General features: G+C 34.9%; 1 protein-coding gene across 1 annotated transcript; it reads right to left on the bottom strand.

Moving 5' to 3' along the window:
* Positions 1-4910: 4910 nt before the first annotated feature.
* Positions 4911-5855, bottom strand: Smp_015670 (putative paraxis). Its single transcript, XM_018788949.1, has one exon. The coding sequence runs from the start codon at positions 5803-5805 to the stop codon at positions 5140-5142; it is 666 nt and encodes a 221-aa protein (XP_018654441.1). The 5' UTR covers positions 5806-5855; the 3' UTR covers positions 4911-5139.
* Between the last annotated feature and the right edge of the window lie 6906 nt (positions 5856-12761).

Below are 12761 nucleotides of genomic sequence, written 5' to 3'. Positions count from 1 at the left end.
GTTCTTGTCTTTGATGAGCTAGAAATGTACAGATAACCAAAACAAACAGAAAAGTAAATATTCACTAATTTAGCAAGACTGTATTATCATAATTGAAAATCATGAATCAATTGAAGCTAGACCACCATAGAAAACATGGAAGTAACTGGACGGTAGTTTCCTTCATATTATGGGATTCTTCAGATTGTATTAATTGTTTGTTTGTTTGTTTTTAATTTGAAACAATCATTTTAATTGTTTATTTATGAAGTAACTAAAGTTAGTTTACAGAAAATTTAGTTGGTCTAGATCTTGTCCTAGCTAATACACATTCTCAATAAGGTATGCATGAAATCATTAGGGAACTGGTATTTTCTTGTTAATTCGGAACCAAATCTGTCAGTTTTATAATCTGAGACATTACCCCTGAGATATTAGGATCACGATTGGCCTTTCTAGGGGGGGGGGTTAAGATATTTAAATGGATAGATTATTGAGAAATGGTCAATATTAAATGTGTTTGGTGTATAATTCTGATTGAACTTCATCAACTAAGTTGTAATATATCTATTAGTTTGATCTATTCATCATCACGTGCATTATAGTGAAGCATTACGTGGTTAAATCTAGTTTACAAGAAACCTTGAGCCTAAGTTTGGTTCTAGTTAGTATCTGCAACCTTAAGAGAACTGGTCCAAGTACACCATTATGATGAATATCAACTAATAAAGAATCTTGATCTTAAATTTTCTGTCAATTGCCTTTAATTACTCAAAATTATAGTCATAATGTAATGTGAGTGATCAGTGCCATCAAATGCCCTGGTACGGCCGAGAGTGGGAAGAGTCCGCTCTCCCTCTCCAAATGCTCTCATATGGCCACACAAATATATAGCCTCTGCCACAAAAGTCTTACTCACTGACTTCTCGTGGCATTACTGTTGTTTACGAAATTGGGAGAACGAAAAGCGAATGTCCGGCACTTTAACCGGGTTGGTGGACACAGAAAGTTCACCTAGGGGAGTTGGAAAACCCTCATTCCAAACCATTGGTGAACATGGGCTCCAGTATCCTGAGGGAACAAACGGCGTATGAACCTGTTGTTGGTCGCCGGCTACCATGGGACTGCATCTCCTTACGATGCTCCACTGCCTTGTTGATCAGATCTTCGGGTCAAAGGCTCCGGGTGTGGGCCCCTAAGAAAACCACATGCTTCAGTTTGGGCACCTGAGCAGTATCACAGCCCTCACACAAATCAAATGAGATTTGTGGGGCGCATATATATCTGGTGCTTCCTTGTACCAATATTTATGTGTTTAAATAAATAAATAAATGTGAGTAATAAAATCCAGTTAGTACCTAGAACTAAATAAACATAGCACTAGTAACTACTCATTGATTAATTAAATTTAATGAGGAACTTGATTGGTAAAATTGGATCATTTTAATAGTTGAGATCATGAGTCCATTGAAGCTAGACCACCATCGAAAACCTCGAAGCAACTGGACGGTTGTTTCGTCCTATTGTGCGACTCCTCAACAGTGAGCATCCACGATCCCGCCTCGCAAGATTCTAGTAATTTTTTAAACTAGAAAAAATTATTTATTTCATTCTTTAGGAAATAAGTAATAAATTTGTATATTTACAGTTTACAATGGTGACTGATCTTAGCTTAGCAACTATTGATAACTAGAATAGCTGGTTCAGTCTAGTATGATTATCATTAATACAAATTATTTGTGGAAATTGTTGAAATTTATAGTTTACATCACTGACTGACTATTGGAACTAACTATGATCAAAAATAATGATTGCTACCAATAAATTTCTACCAAAATTTATAATCTCATAATCTCACTTATGCTGAGGAGTCGCACAATGGGACGAAACAACCGTCCACTGCTTCCAGGTTTTCCATGATTGTCTAGCTTCAATTGACTCACGATTTCAACTATATATTAAAATATTCTTTTAATTGTTAATATCATTAAGATAACTGCTTAGGATGCTTTAAGACTGTTAAAAAGTCACTGTATATCGAAAACCATTCAATTCTATGATGATATAATCTTCCGAAACTTATAATTTCATATCAGAAGGAGTTTTTGTGGATATTATAGTAATTTTAATAGTTGAGATCATGAGTCAATTGAAACTAGACAACTATGAAAAACCTAGTGAGAAGCAGTGATCGGTGGCGTTCAACCGGGTCTGTTGTCAGATAGTAACTCACTGAAGACAATGGTGGATGTGTCGCTCAATTTCGTGGATTAGTTGAAGTTAAACATTAACACCTTTGTATAACGGTTCAGTGGTTTAGAGGTTAAGCGTTCGCGCGCGATACCGAGTCGAGATCATGGATCCTCACTTGTGAGGAATCTCACAATAGAACGAAACTGCCGCTCAGTGCTTCCAGATTTTCCATGATGGTTTAGCTTTTATTGACTGATGATCTCAACTATTAAAATTATAATTTCATGTCCAAACTTAGTAAATAACGACAAAGTTTCAACAATTTTTCGTAATTCTTATTAAAATATTAAAAATATGAAATTCAATAGAGGTATCTATTTTGATGAAACATGGTAATGCAATAAAAGGAATATAATACTATTGGGGTGTGTGCTACTGATATCGATAGATATAAGTAGTATGTATCATCAATCGAAAGTGAAATGTCTGGAGGCCTTCCGCTTTTCCGCTTCCCTTCCGGATTCCAAGTAAGGGCTTGCCTTGCAATGCACATTAGTGATTTCCTTAATGTATGTCCTATCCACTTCCAACGTCTTTTCCTAATTTCCTCTTCAACTGGAAGCTGGTTTGTCCTATCCCATAAAACGTTGTTGCTGATAGTATTCGGCAAGTGAATGTTGAGTATTTTGCGTAGACAACTGTTTTTAGATACTTGTAGCTTCTTGAAGATGGATGTAGTAGTTCTCCACGTTTCAGCTCCGTACAGTAGAAATGGCTGTCTTGACGTTCGTATTGAAGATTCTCACTTTGAAGTTAGTTGACAGTTGTTTTGAGTTCCATATGTTCTTCAATTGTAGAGATGCGGTCCTTGCTTTGCCAATCCTCATACATTATAGACTGACTTTCGTTAAATAAATCCTGGTATGGAACTCCTCAATAATTCATATCAATGATCTTATGAAAAATTGAATCTCAGACTTTCAAGCCTAATAGTAAACATGTTACTTTCAAACCAATGAACTGACATCCAGCAGTTTAAATTTTTGGTTTTAGTCAATTAGGGATACTACAAAATCGTCTTTTGTTTCCATAGTTGTTAATTATTGCAGGTACATCCAGCTAACGAGTCCCAAACAGGGCGAAACGCGCGTCGAACTGGATTCCACTGCTAGCTACTATCCATCTTTGCTTATGATGCTTGTGAATTAAGGCAATATCGAGGCAATACGCACAGTATGCACATATGTCAATAAGAGACTGACCAATTGCAGTCCTAAACATCAATGGGAAGATTCAAACAAGTAATACTAAGTGAATATTATGCCTAATGTTATAAATATTAGTAATTCTTATATAAGTAATTCAGGACCTTAGAGGTGTGATATAAACTGATTTATTTTTAAAATGGGGGTTTGTGGAGGCTATAAAGATTTTAATAGATGAGTTCATGAGACTACGTAAGCTAGACTACCATTGAAAATCTGGAGGCACTGAACGAGAATCCTCAGAAGTGCTCACCCACGATCCTGTACGCGTGACTTAAACCCAGGACCTCCAATCTGGTGCGACAATACTTAGTCTCTAGACCACTGAACCGGCATTCAACAGTGTTAATGTATAACCTCAATCGATCCATGATCTTGCGCAACTATTCATCCATTGTCTGAGATAGATATCTGTCTCTATCTGACACGGATTGAACTACACTGATTACAGCTTCCCACTAGAACTCCAGGAAGTCCATTTTGAAACCAGTCACTAGTGATCAGAATGGAGGTTCGTGGAGATTGTAGTGATTTTAATAGTTAAATTCATGAATCAATCTAAGCTAATAAGTTAATAAAGATCTCAAATAGCCACATGGAATATCTGATTATAGAAAAAAAACGCATTTAATTATTTACTGGTTAAATTCATGAATCAATTTGAACTAGACCACCCTGGAAAACCTAGAATCACTAGACGGCAGGCTCGTCCTAGTATGGGACGAATCCTACTCATTGGATCAGTTTCAGACTATTTAAAAATAAACTTATATTTTAAAAGACTTATATTTATTTCGTTAGAATACAAGTTATAATATCAATGGCAGTCTCTTCCTAGTATGGGACTCTTTAGAAGTTCGAATCCCGCTCGCGGGATCAGTTTTGGACTATTTAAAAATAAACTTATATTTTAAAAGACTTATGTTTATTTCGTGAGAATACAAATTATAATGTCAACCAAATAATGATAATAATATAAAAAGATAAATGAAATAATAATAATCTTAATAACAATACTACTTATTTTGTCTATTCTAACAAATTTCATAGTTGAAATCATGAATCAATTGAAGCTAGACCATCATAGAAAACCTGGAAACACTGGACGGTCGTTTCGTCCTATTATGCAACTCCTTACCAGTGCTCATCCACGATCCCACCTCGCGAGATTCGAACCCAGGACCTATCAGTCTCACGTGCGAGCGCTAAAACGAAACGTCCGTCCAGTACTTCCAGGTTTTCTATACTGGTCTAGCTTTAATTGATTCATGATTTCAACCATCATATTCTAACAAATATTGATTACCATATTTAATTAGAACTCTATTCTGTACTACTAGTACTAGTACTACTACTACTACTAATACCTTCATAAGTAGTATTTATTCGATTCAATATCGTATTCCACATGAATATCATTCATTCATTGTTTAAATAGTATTCCATTCAATAAAAAATCTCCTTTTTTGTTTTAATCTTCAATATCTTCAATGTTTATTTATTTGTTCATTTAAACATTACAATATATATATATATATGTGTATATATGGATTCAAATTTTGAAGGAAAAAAAGAAAGAAAAGAAAAACAAAAAAACAACAACAACACCACTATAGCAACAACACCACCACCATAACAACAACAACACCACCACAGCAACAACAACAATAACCCCCACCATTAAAATAAACTGTACATCATTTTATTGTCCATTCGATAATAAAATTGTTTCTTTATTTAGAATACGTTGATGTTGTTTCATTTCTGTTACACAAAATGTACACACTGATCTATATGGTTTATTATAATTAAAAATGAGTTGATTCTTATCAAGATTATCATTACTACTACTATTATGATCATTATTAGTAGTATTAGTAGTAGCATTTAAATGATAAATTTGTTGATGTTTTAAACATGGTTGATCTGCGGGGCCTGAACCAGTTACTAATATAGCATGTAAATGGGATATATAGGATGATGCTAAGCGTAATGTTTCAATTTTGGATAATTTACGATTAATTGGTTGAGTTGGTATTAAATTACGTAACATAAGAAATGCATCATTAACACTAGCTGTACGTGTACGTTCACGTTCATTAGCTACACGTTTGATTGGTGGTTGATATTGACATGACAACGATGACGACATTGACGATGACGACGATGAGGATGTTGTCGTTGTCGGTACATGATCCATATTATTAGTACTGTTACTATCATGTAATGTTGAACATTGATTAAATGTATCTGTTATACAATAGGATAAATGATTTTGTTTATCATTATAATGTTGAGTATAATTAGATAATAAATAATCTTGATCAGTCCAATTACGTTTACCATAAGAATTAATAGACATTTCCATAGTAAATAAAGTTTTTTTTTTATTTTTTCATTAGAATTCCAGTATAATCTCCAAGTGAAACTCTTCTGAATTCTAAACACAGGTATATATATATATATGATGGGTAGATAGATAGGTAGATAGGTAGATAGATAGACCACTTTATGAATAATGGTCTGTTATTCACTATAGATAGGTTAAATAGAGAGAGGAATACATTGTGCACCAACAATGTGAATGTGCACATATATTTAATGCATATAAGCGTTTTCATTGGTTTACTGGTTACTATGCTGATATGCTGTTGTTGTTTGTTTTTGGTTCTTACATATGTGGTAATCGCACTATGTTAACCAATCGGTCTTTTTTTATTCCCTTCTCTTTTTTTGTGTGTGTGTGGTGATAATATGCATTTTGTAAATATATTAAAATATTTAATAAATGAGAGGGGAATGTAAATAATAGATAGTTTCATAGTTGAAATCATGAGTCAATTGAAGCTAGATCACTACGGAAAACCTGGAATCACTGGACGGCCGTTTCATCCTATTGTGGGACTCCTCAGTGGCTGTGCACATCCACGATCCCACACTCGCGAGACTCGAACCCAAGACCTACCAGTTTCGCACCAGAGCACTTAAGTGATAGACCACTGAGCCGGCATCCAATGGTGTTAATGTTTAACTTCAACCAATCCACGATGTTTGAACAACTGTTCACCAATTGTCTTCAGTGAATTGATATCTCCACAACAGACGTGGTTGAACTCCACTGGTCACTGCTTCCCACTAGAACTCAAGGAAACATCTTTTGAAGTCAGTCACTAGTGAGCATATGATAGCTTCAATTGACTCATGATTTCAACTATAAAAATACTGAAATCTCCACAAAACCCCTTCTGATCAATAATAGATATATCATACACATGAGATTCATATTCAATAACCGATAGATTTTATTCATCTAGTATTGTTTATTTGAATCTTCCTATTGATGTTTAGGACTGCAATTGATCAGTCTCTAATTGGCATATGTGCATACTGTGCGTATTAGAGACTGACCAGTTGCAGTCCTAACACATCAATGAGAAGATTCAAATAAACCATACTAAGTGAATTTAAACTTTACCCCATTGCATAAGCAAGTGGCTATCAGGACTCAGTAGCTGAGTGGATAACGTGATGGCGTTTGAAGCGAAAGGTACTAGTTTCGAGTCTTGGAGTGAATATCAACTCTGAGATGCAGATACATCCATCTGACGAGTCCCAAATAGGACGAAACGTGCGTGATACTGGATTCCACTGCTAGCCACTATCCAACTTTGCTTACGGTAGATTTTTATATTTTAACTAATCATTGGAGTGAATCGATACCAGTATAAATTATTAATAAGCTGAGAATTAATGCAAGTCCTTAGGAATCATTATATGACTACACAGTAGTATACATCAACATCATGATCTATAATATGTGCAAATTATACAACCTTCCGGAACTTTCATTCTAATAATGATCATCTGCTTACTATTGACTAACTTCAAGAAGACTCTTTCTATGTCTTATTGGGAAGTATCGGCCAGTGGAGTTGAACCATTTTAAAAATGAGATTTATTATTTTTTGGTCACATTGTTTGATGGGTGCAGTGTATTACAAACTGAGTAAAGTCGGAGATGTTATCGATTGAATAAAGACTCAATGGTCTCGATGTAACCTTCTCACCGTGGAGTTTCAAGATTTTTTTATCTTCCCCCTGTAGGTACAGACTCCTGAGGACCTAAGAAGCATGACAAACCATTTGTCTTATGCTCTCTGGTTAGTAGTAGTCGTTTCGGTTAAATTAGTCAGTGATATAGATCATCTATGATTTAATCCATCTGTTCGTTATAACGATACTAATGGTTATAAACAAACATGGATGGTGACTACCTGTGGGATCTTATTCGGGAGTTGTTCCGTTATATACTCGAACTCTGTACCGCTCGCCTAAAACACCAGTACTTTATCTACCTAGCTATTCAGTTCACATAGTCACCTGCTTGTGCAATGAAGTGAATGAAGTGAATATTAATTAATTAATACATGCCTCATTTTGGACTTTGTAAAATATTATAATTATGGACTTATAACTGTAGAGCCTGATGATGAAGTGATTGAAAACAATTGTTCGCTCAAATATTGTTCATTCTTGAAGTGAATATGTTGATTGTTTGAATCTTCCCACTGATATTTAGGACTGCAATTGATCAGCCTCTTTTGGTATATAAACATCTTGAGAGGATCGCCTTAATATTACCATTAAGTCACAAGCATTCTGAGAACAGATGGATAGTGAGTAGGAGTGGGCAAAAAGAACTTACTAGATTCCACTCCTACACACAATCCTTCTATGCTTATAATGCTTGTGACTTAATGGGAATACCGAGGCAATACGCATATAATGCAAACATGCCCAAAACAGACTGATCAACTGAAGTCCTAAACATCACTGAGATGTTTCAAACAACCAATACAAGTGAATATTAATAATCGATATAATAATTTAGATAATATCAGTCATTTAAAACTAACTTCATTTTCACATTTGTATCATTTAAATAAGATAGGTTATTTAAAGTAAAAGATGGGAATCTGTTCTGGTTTCTAGGTAATTTTAATCACACCCTATGTGGATCTACATTAATTAATCACTAAGAGATAATCTATGCCTTGCCATGTAGTCAGCGTTGATCGATTTATATAGACTAATTTGAAGTTTAACCAGTATAACAGACATAGCGTTTGCTTTATTTGATAATAAGCAGTTTGAGACAATCAGGAGATGGCTGTATTTACAATCTTGAAAGGATTAATGTCACCCCTGAGAAGAAAGCTAATGTCATCTAATGTTACAGTTAGGGATATTTCCAAATGAACCATTTAATCTGTATTGATTCTTTACTTTATAAAGGAAGTGCCCTTAAAAGTCACATAGCACTGGATTGCCGTTTCCTCCTGCTATAGAATCTCTTAGTAGTGAATACCATAAGGCATCGAACTTTAGACTTTTGGTTTTTGCAATAAACTCATGATCATTAGATCTACTAAGTCAACGTCCAGTGGTCCAGTTCCAGCTTCGATCATTTTGTTCAGTAATCACATATTGTTACTAAGAACAACTGTTTCACTCTCAACATTTTCAAACTCTGCTAGCTATAACTTCTTAGTAGAACTTCAGGAATATCTTGGATTAAGTCAATATTATACAAATGTACCATAAAATACTTGTTCAATTCATCCTCATTAAAATGAGTCATTCATTCATTCACCAATGAATAGATATCCTTGTTTCCGTTTGGTTTTTTCATGTCTTGTCCTAATACAAGTATAATGTTTTCATAGTTGAAAGCGTGAGTCAATTGAAGCTAGACTACCAGGGAAAACCTGGAAGCACTGGACGACCGTCTAGTCCTATTGTGCGCATCCACGACCTCGCCTCGCGAGATACGAACCCAGGACCTACCAGTCTCACGCCAGAGCATTTAACCGACAGACCACTGTGCCGGCATCCGATGGTGTTTATGTCTAATTTCAAGTATAATAGCTAGGTAGAATAATCCTATCTTTTAACTAAATAGGACACAACCAATATCTATCAAATGAAGCTAGCTAATGTGTTAAATTATAATATTAGCCTAATTATGGTTATTATTATAGATTTGGTTAAACATTTATGATGTTAGTTACTAACTCAGCGGGTTATTTGAAGGGGTAGGTGATCAACCTCCTTAAACATATAATCTTTATTGACATTTCCAAGATTATATTGTCAATTTACAAAAAAAAATACTTTCATTAAGAGATGATTGAATAATTTACAGCCATCATGACATACCGGATTTAGACTTCGCAGATGATCTGGCTCTTCTATCACAAACGCAACAACAAATGCAGGAGAAAACGACCAGTGTAGTAGCAGCCTCAGCAGCAGTAGTTCTCAATATAAACAAAGGGAAAAGCAAGACTATCCGATACAATACAACATGCACCGATCGAATTACACTTGACGGAGAAGCTTTGGAGGATGTGGAAACCTTTACATATCTGGGAAGCATCATTGATGAACACGGTGGATCTGATGCAGATGTAATAGCGAGGATCGGCAAAGCAAGAGCAGCATATTTACAACTAAAGAACATTTGGAAGTCAACTCACCAACTGTCAACCAACACCAAGATCAGAATTTTCAATACAAATGTCAATACAGTTCTACTGTATGAGGCGGATACGTGGAGAACTACGAAAGTCATCATCCAGAAGATACAAGTGTTTATTAACAGTTGTCTACGCAAGATAATTCGGATCCGATGACCAGACACTATCAGCAACAACCTACTGTGGGAGACAACAAACCAGATTCCAGTGAAGGAAGAAATCAGGAAGAGGCGCTGGAAGTGGATAGGGCACACTTTGAGGAAATCATCCAATTGCGTCATAAGACAAGCCTTCACATGGAATCCTGAAGGCCAAAGAAAAAGAGGAAAACCAAAGAACACATTACTTCGAGAAATAGAGACAGAAATGAGAAGAATGAAGAAAAGTTGGATAGAACTAGAAAAGAAGGCCCAGGACAGAGTGGTTTGGAGAATGTTGGTCGGCGGCCTATGCTCCATTGGGAGTAACAGGCGTAAGTAAGTAAGTAAGTAAGTAAGTAAATGACATACTGGATGAAACCCCAGACTTTCAAATCTGACGAACATAAGACCTCTCAATAGATGATTTTGTATTGAATGATCAACAGTGTCAACATAAGTTTAGGTGGATGAACTACCTTTTTTTCTTGCTATAAATCCATTTACATAGCACTTAAAATTTTCATATTGGGTTCATATTGTTTTTCATTATAGAAGATAGTAACTAATAAGCACTTTTGTGTGTATATGTGTGTGTGTGTAGATTGATCGTAGCAACTTATTTATTTTATATTTCACTAAGATACATTTTCCATCCCACAGCTTAGTTACTATACTTTTAATGTTAAAATCAATTTTGTTAAAAATTCTTGTCGACAATTTTTGTAAAACTAAAAAAAAAATAGGGAGAAGGGAAGGGGGGGGAAGTAATGAAACACAGAGAGATTATACACCAAAACATTATCATGAACATGAAGAAAACACACCACAGGGAGGCAATAAAATTCAATTTTAACATTTCTCTGACTAACTTACACACGTATATACACACAAACAAACACTTTCTCTCACTCACTCTCACACACACACACTCTTTCTCTTTCTAAAAGATTCCATCTATCTCATACATTCGCCTAAAGTGGATTTGTGTGAATCTATTTACACAGATAAATAATGTTGATAATAGTGATAATAATTGGTAGGATGCATGTAGAATATCAAAGAAAAGGGATAGGGGGGAATGGATTAACTAGTGCATAAACTAGAGAAGAAGAATTGATTAATGACCAGTCGTTGTCTTCAATGAACCACAATTTTATGATAACAAGGTGAACTATAATCAATTTTACAGATTTTGTGTCTACTTATTTGACATTTACTTCATGAGTGTCTCCCTCTCTCTTTCTTTCTCTCTATACCTCTCTCATATCTAATCATTCATTCATTCACTCACTCACACACTAACACACATGCACACATTTACATCCTGTTATGTGTTTTATTGCTTAGTTAGTTACCTTGCCCAAAGATTCATGTATCGAAGTAAGAAAATGGAATTTAGTTAGCTAGGCAACTATATCTCTAACTAGTCAGAATCATCAATTGTCAAACTGGTTTTTAAGAAAAAAACAAAAACAAACAAGGAAATGAAGACATAAATTAAACGAAATGAATTTTTTTTATGTGACAGACAGTTGGAATTCTATGGTAGAATGACTGTAAATTTTGTATTTTTTTGGGGGGGGAGGTATAGGAAAAGGGAAAGTAACTGGCAGTATTCACTACTACATACCAAGGTTAGTATGTTATGCCGGTGTTCAGTCTAAAACAAAAGACTGGCCAACTTATATGCTTTTATTAGGTATGTTAAATATGAACCATGGAAGATAAATCTATATTTAAATTCATTTTTTATTGTTTGCTTGAATCATCCCATTTATCTTTAAGATTGCAATTGATCAGTCTCTTATTGATATATGCGCATATTGTGCGTATTGCCTCTATATTGCCTTAATTCGCATGCATTATAAGCAAAAATGGATTGTGGATAGTAGTGGAATGGAGAATGCTTGTATTGTTCCATTTGGGACTGCTCAGTTGGATGTACCTGCATCTGAGAGTTGATGTTCATTCCGGGGCTCGAACCCAATACCTTTCACTTGAAACGCCATCACATGATCCATTTAGCTGTTGAGTCTTAATGGCCACTTGCTTGTACAATGGGGTAAAGTTTAAATTCAAACAAATAATATCAAATGATCAGAAGGGGTTTTGTGGAGATTTCATTATTTTCATAGTTGAAAGCATGAGTCAATTGAAGCTAGACCACCAAGGAAAACCTGGAAGCACTGGACAGCCGTTTCGTCCTATTATGGGACTCCTCAACAGTGTGCATCCACGATCTCGCCTCGCGAGATACGAACCCAGGACCTACCAGACGAGAACAAATGAATTCAACAGTGGGATAGACTAAAAGAGAAAGGGAGAATAATTCTGAGAAATTCGACAAAACTTGCTCTGTGTAATTATAATCAATAAAATAAATTGACCATTTAAATGATTATAATTTATAGGTTTAGTTCATGATAATGTAAGAAATGTAACATTTTTTTTCTGTTGATGGAGAAGATTTATAGCTCAAGAGGATGATGGTTGCTATTTTATTATCTAATGATTGATAGTTCGTTCCATTAACTTTATTTTGTACCTTAGCACCTGTTTGATTAATATAAACCAGTTCCTTATTAACTTCTGGATGCGTTATTCCATCACTTTTTAATTGCTTAGAAAAATCTTCTGTAACATCA

Source organism: Schistosoma mansoni, chromosome W, assembly GCF_000237925.1.
Source record: "Schistosoma mansoni strain Puerto Rico chromosome W, complete genome".
In the NCBI taxonomy this organism is placed as follows: Eukaryota; Metazoa; Platyhelminthes; class Trematoda; order Strigeidida; family Schistosomatidae; genus Schistosoma; species Schistosoma mansoni.
The sequence above is the reverse complement of the archived record's forward strand: the minus strand, read 5'-3'. Positions and strand labels throughout refer to the sequence as shown.

Excerpts from the sequence above, each read along its gene's own strand:
- Smp_015670 (XM_018788949.1), bottom strand. The coding sequence starts at position 5,805 with ATGGAAATGTCTATTAATTCTTATGGTAAACGTAATTGGACTGATCAA.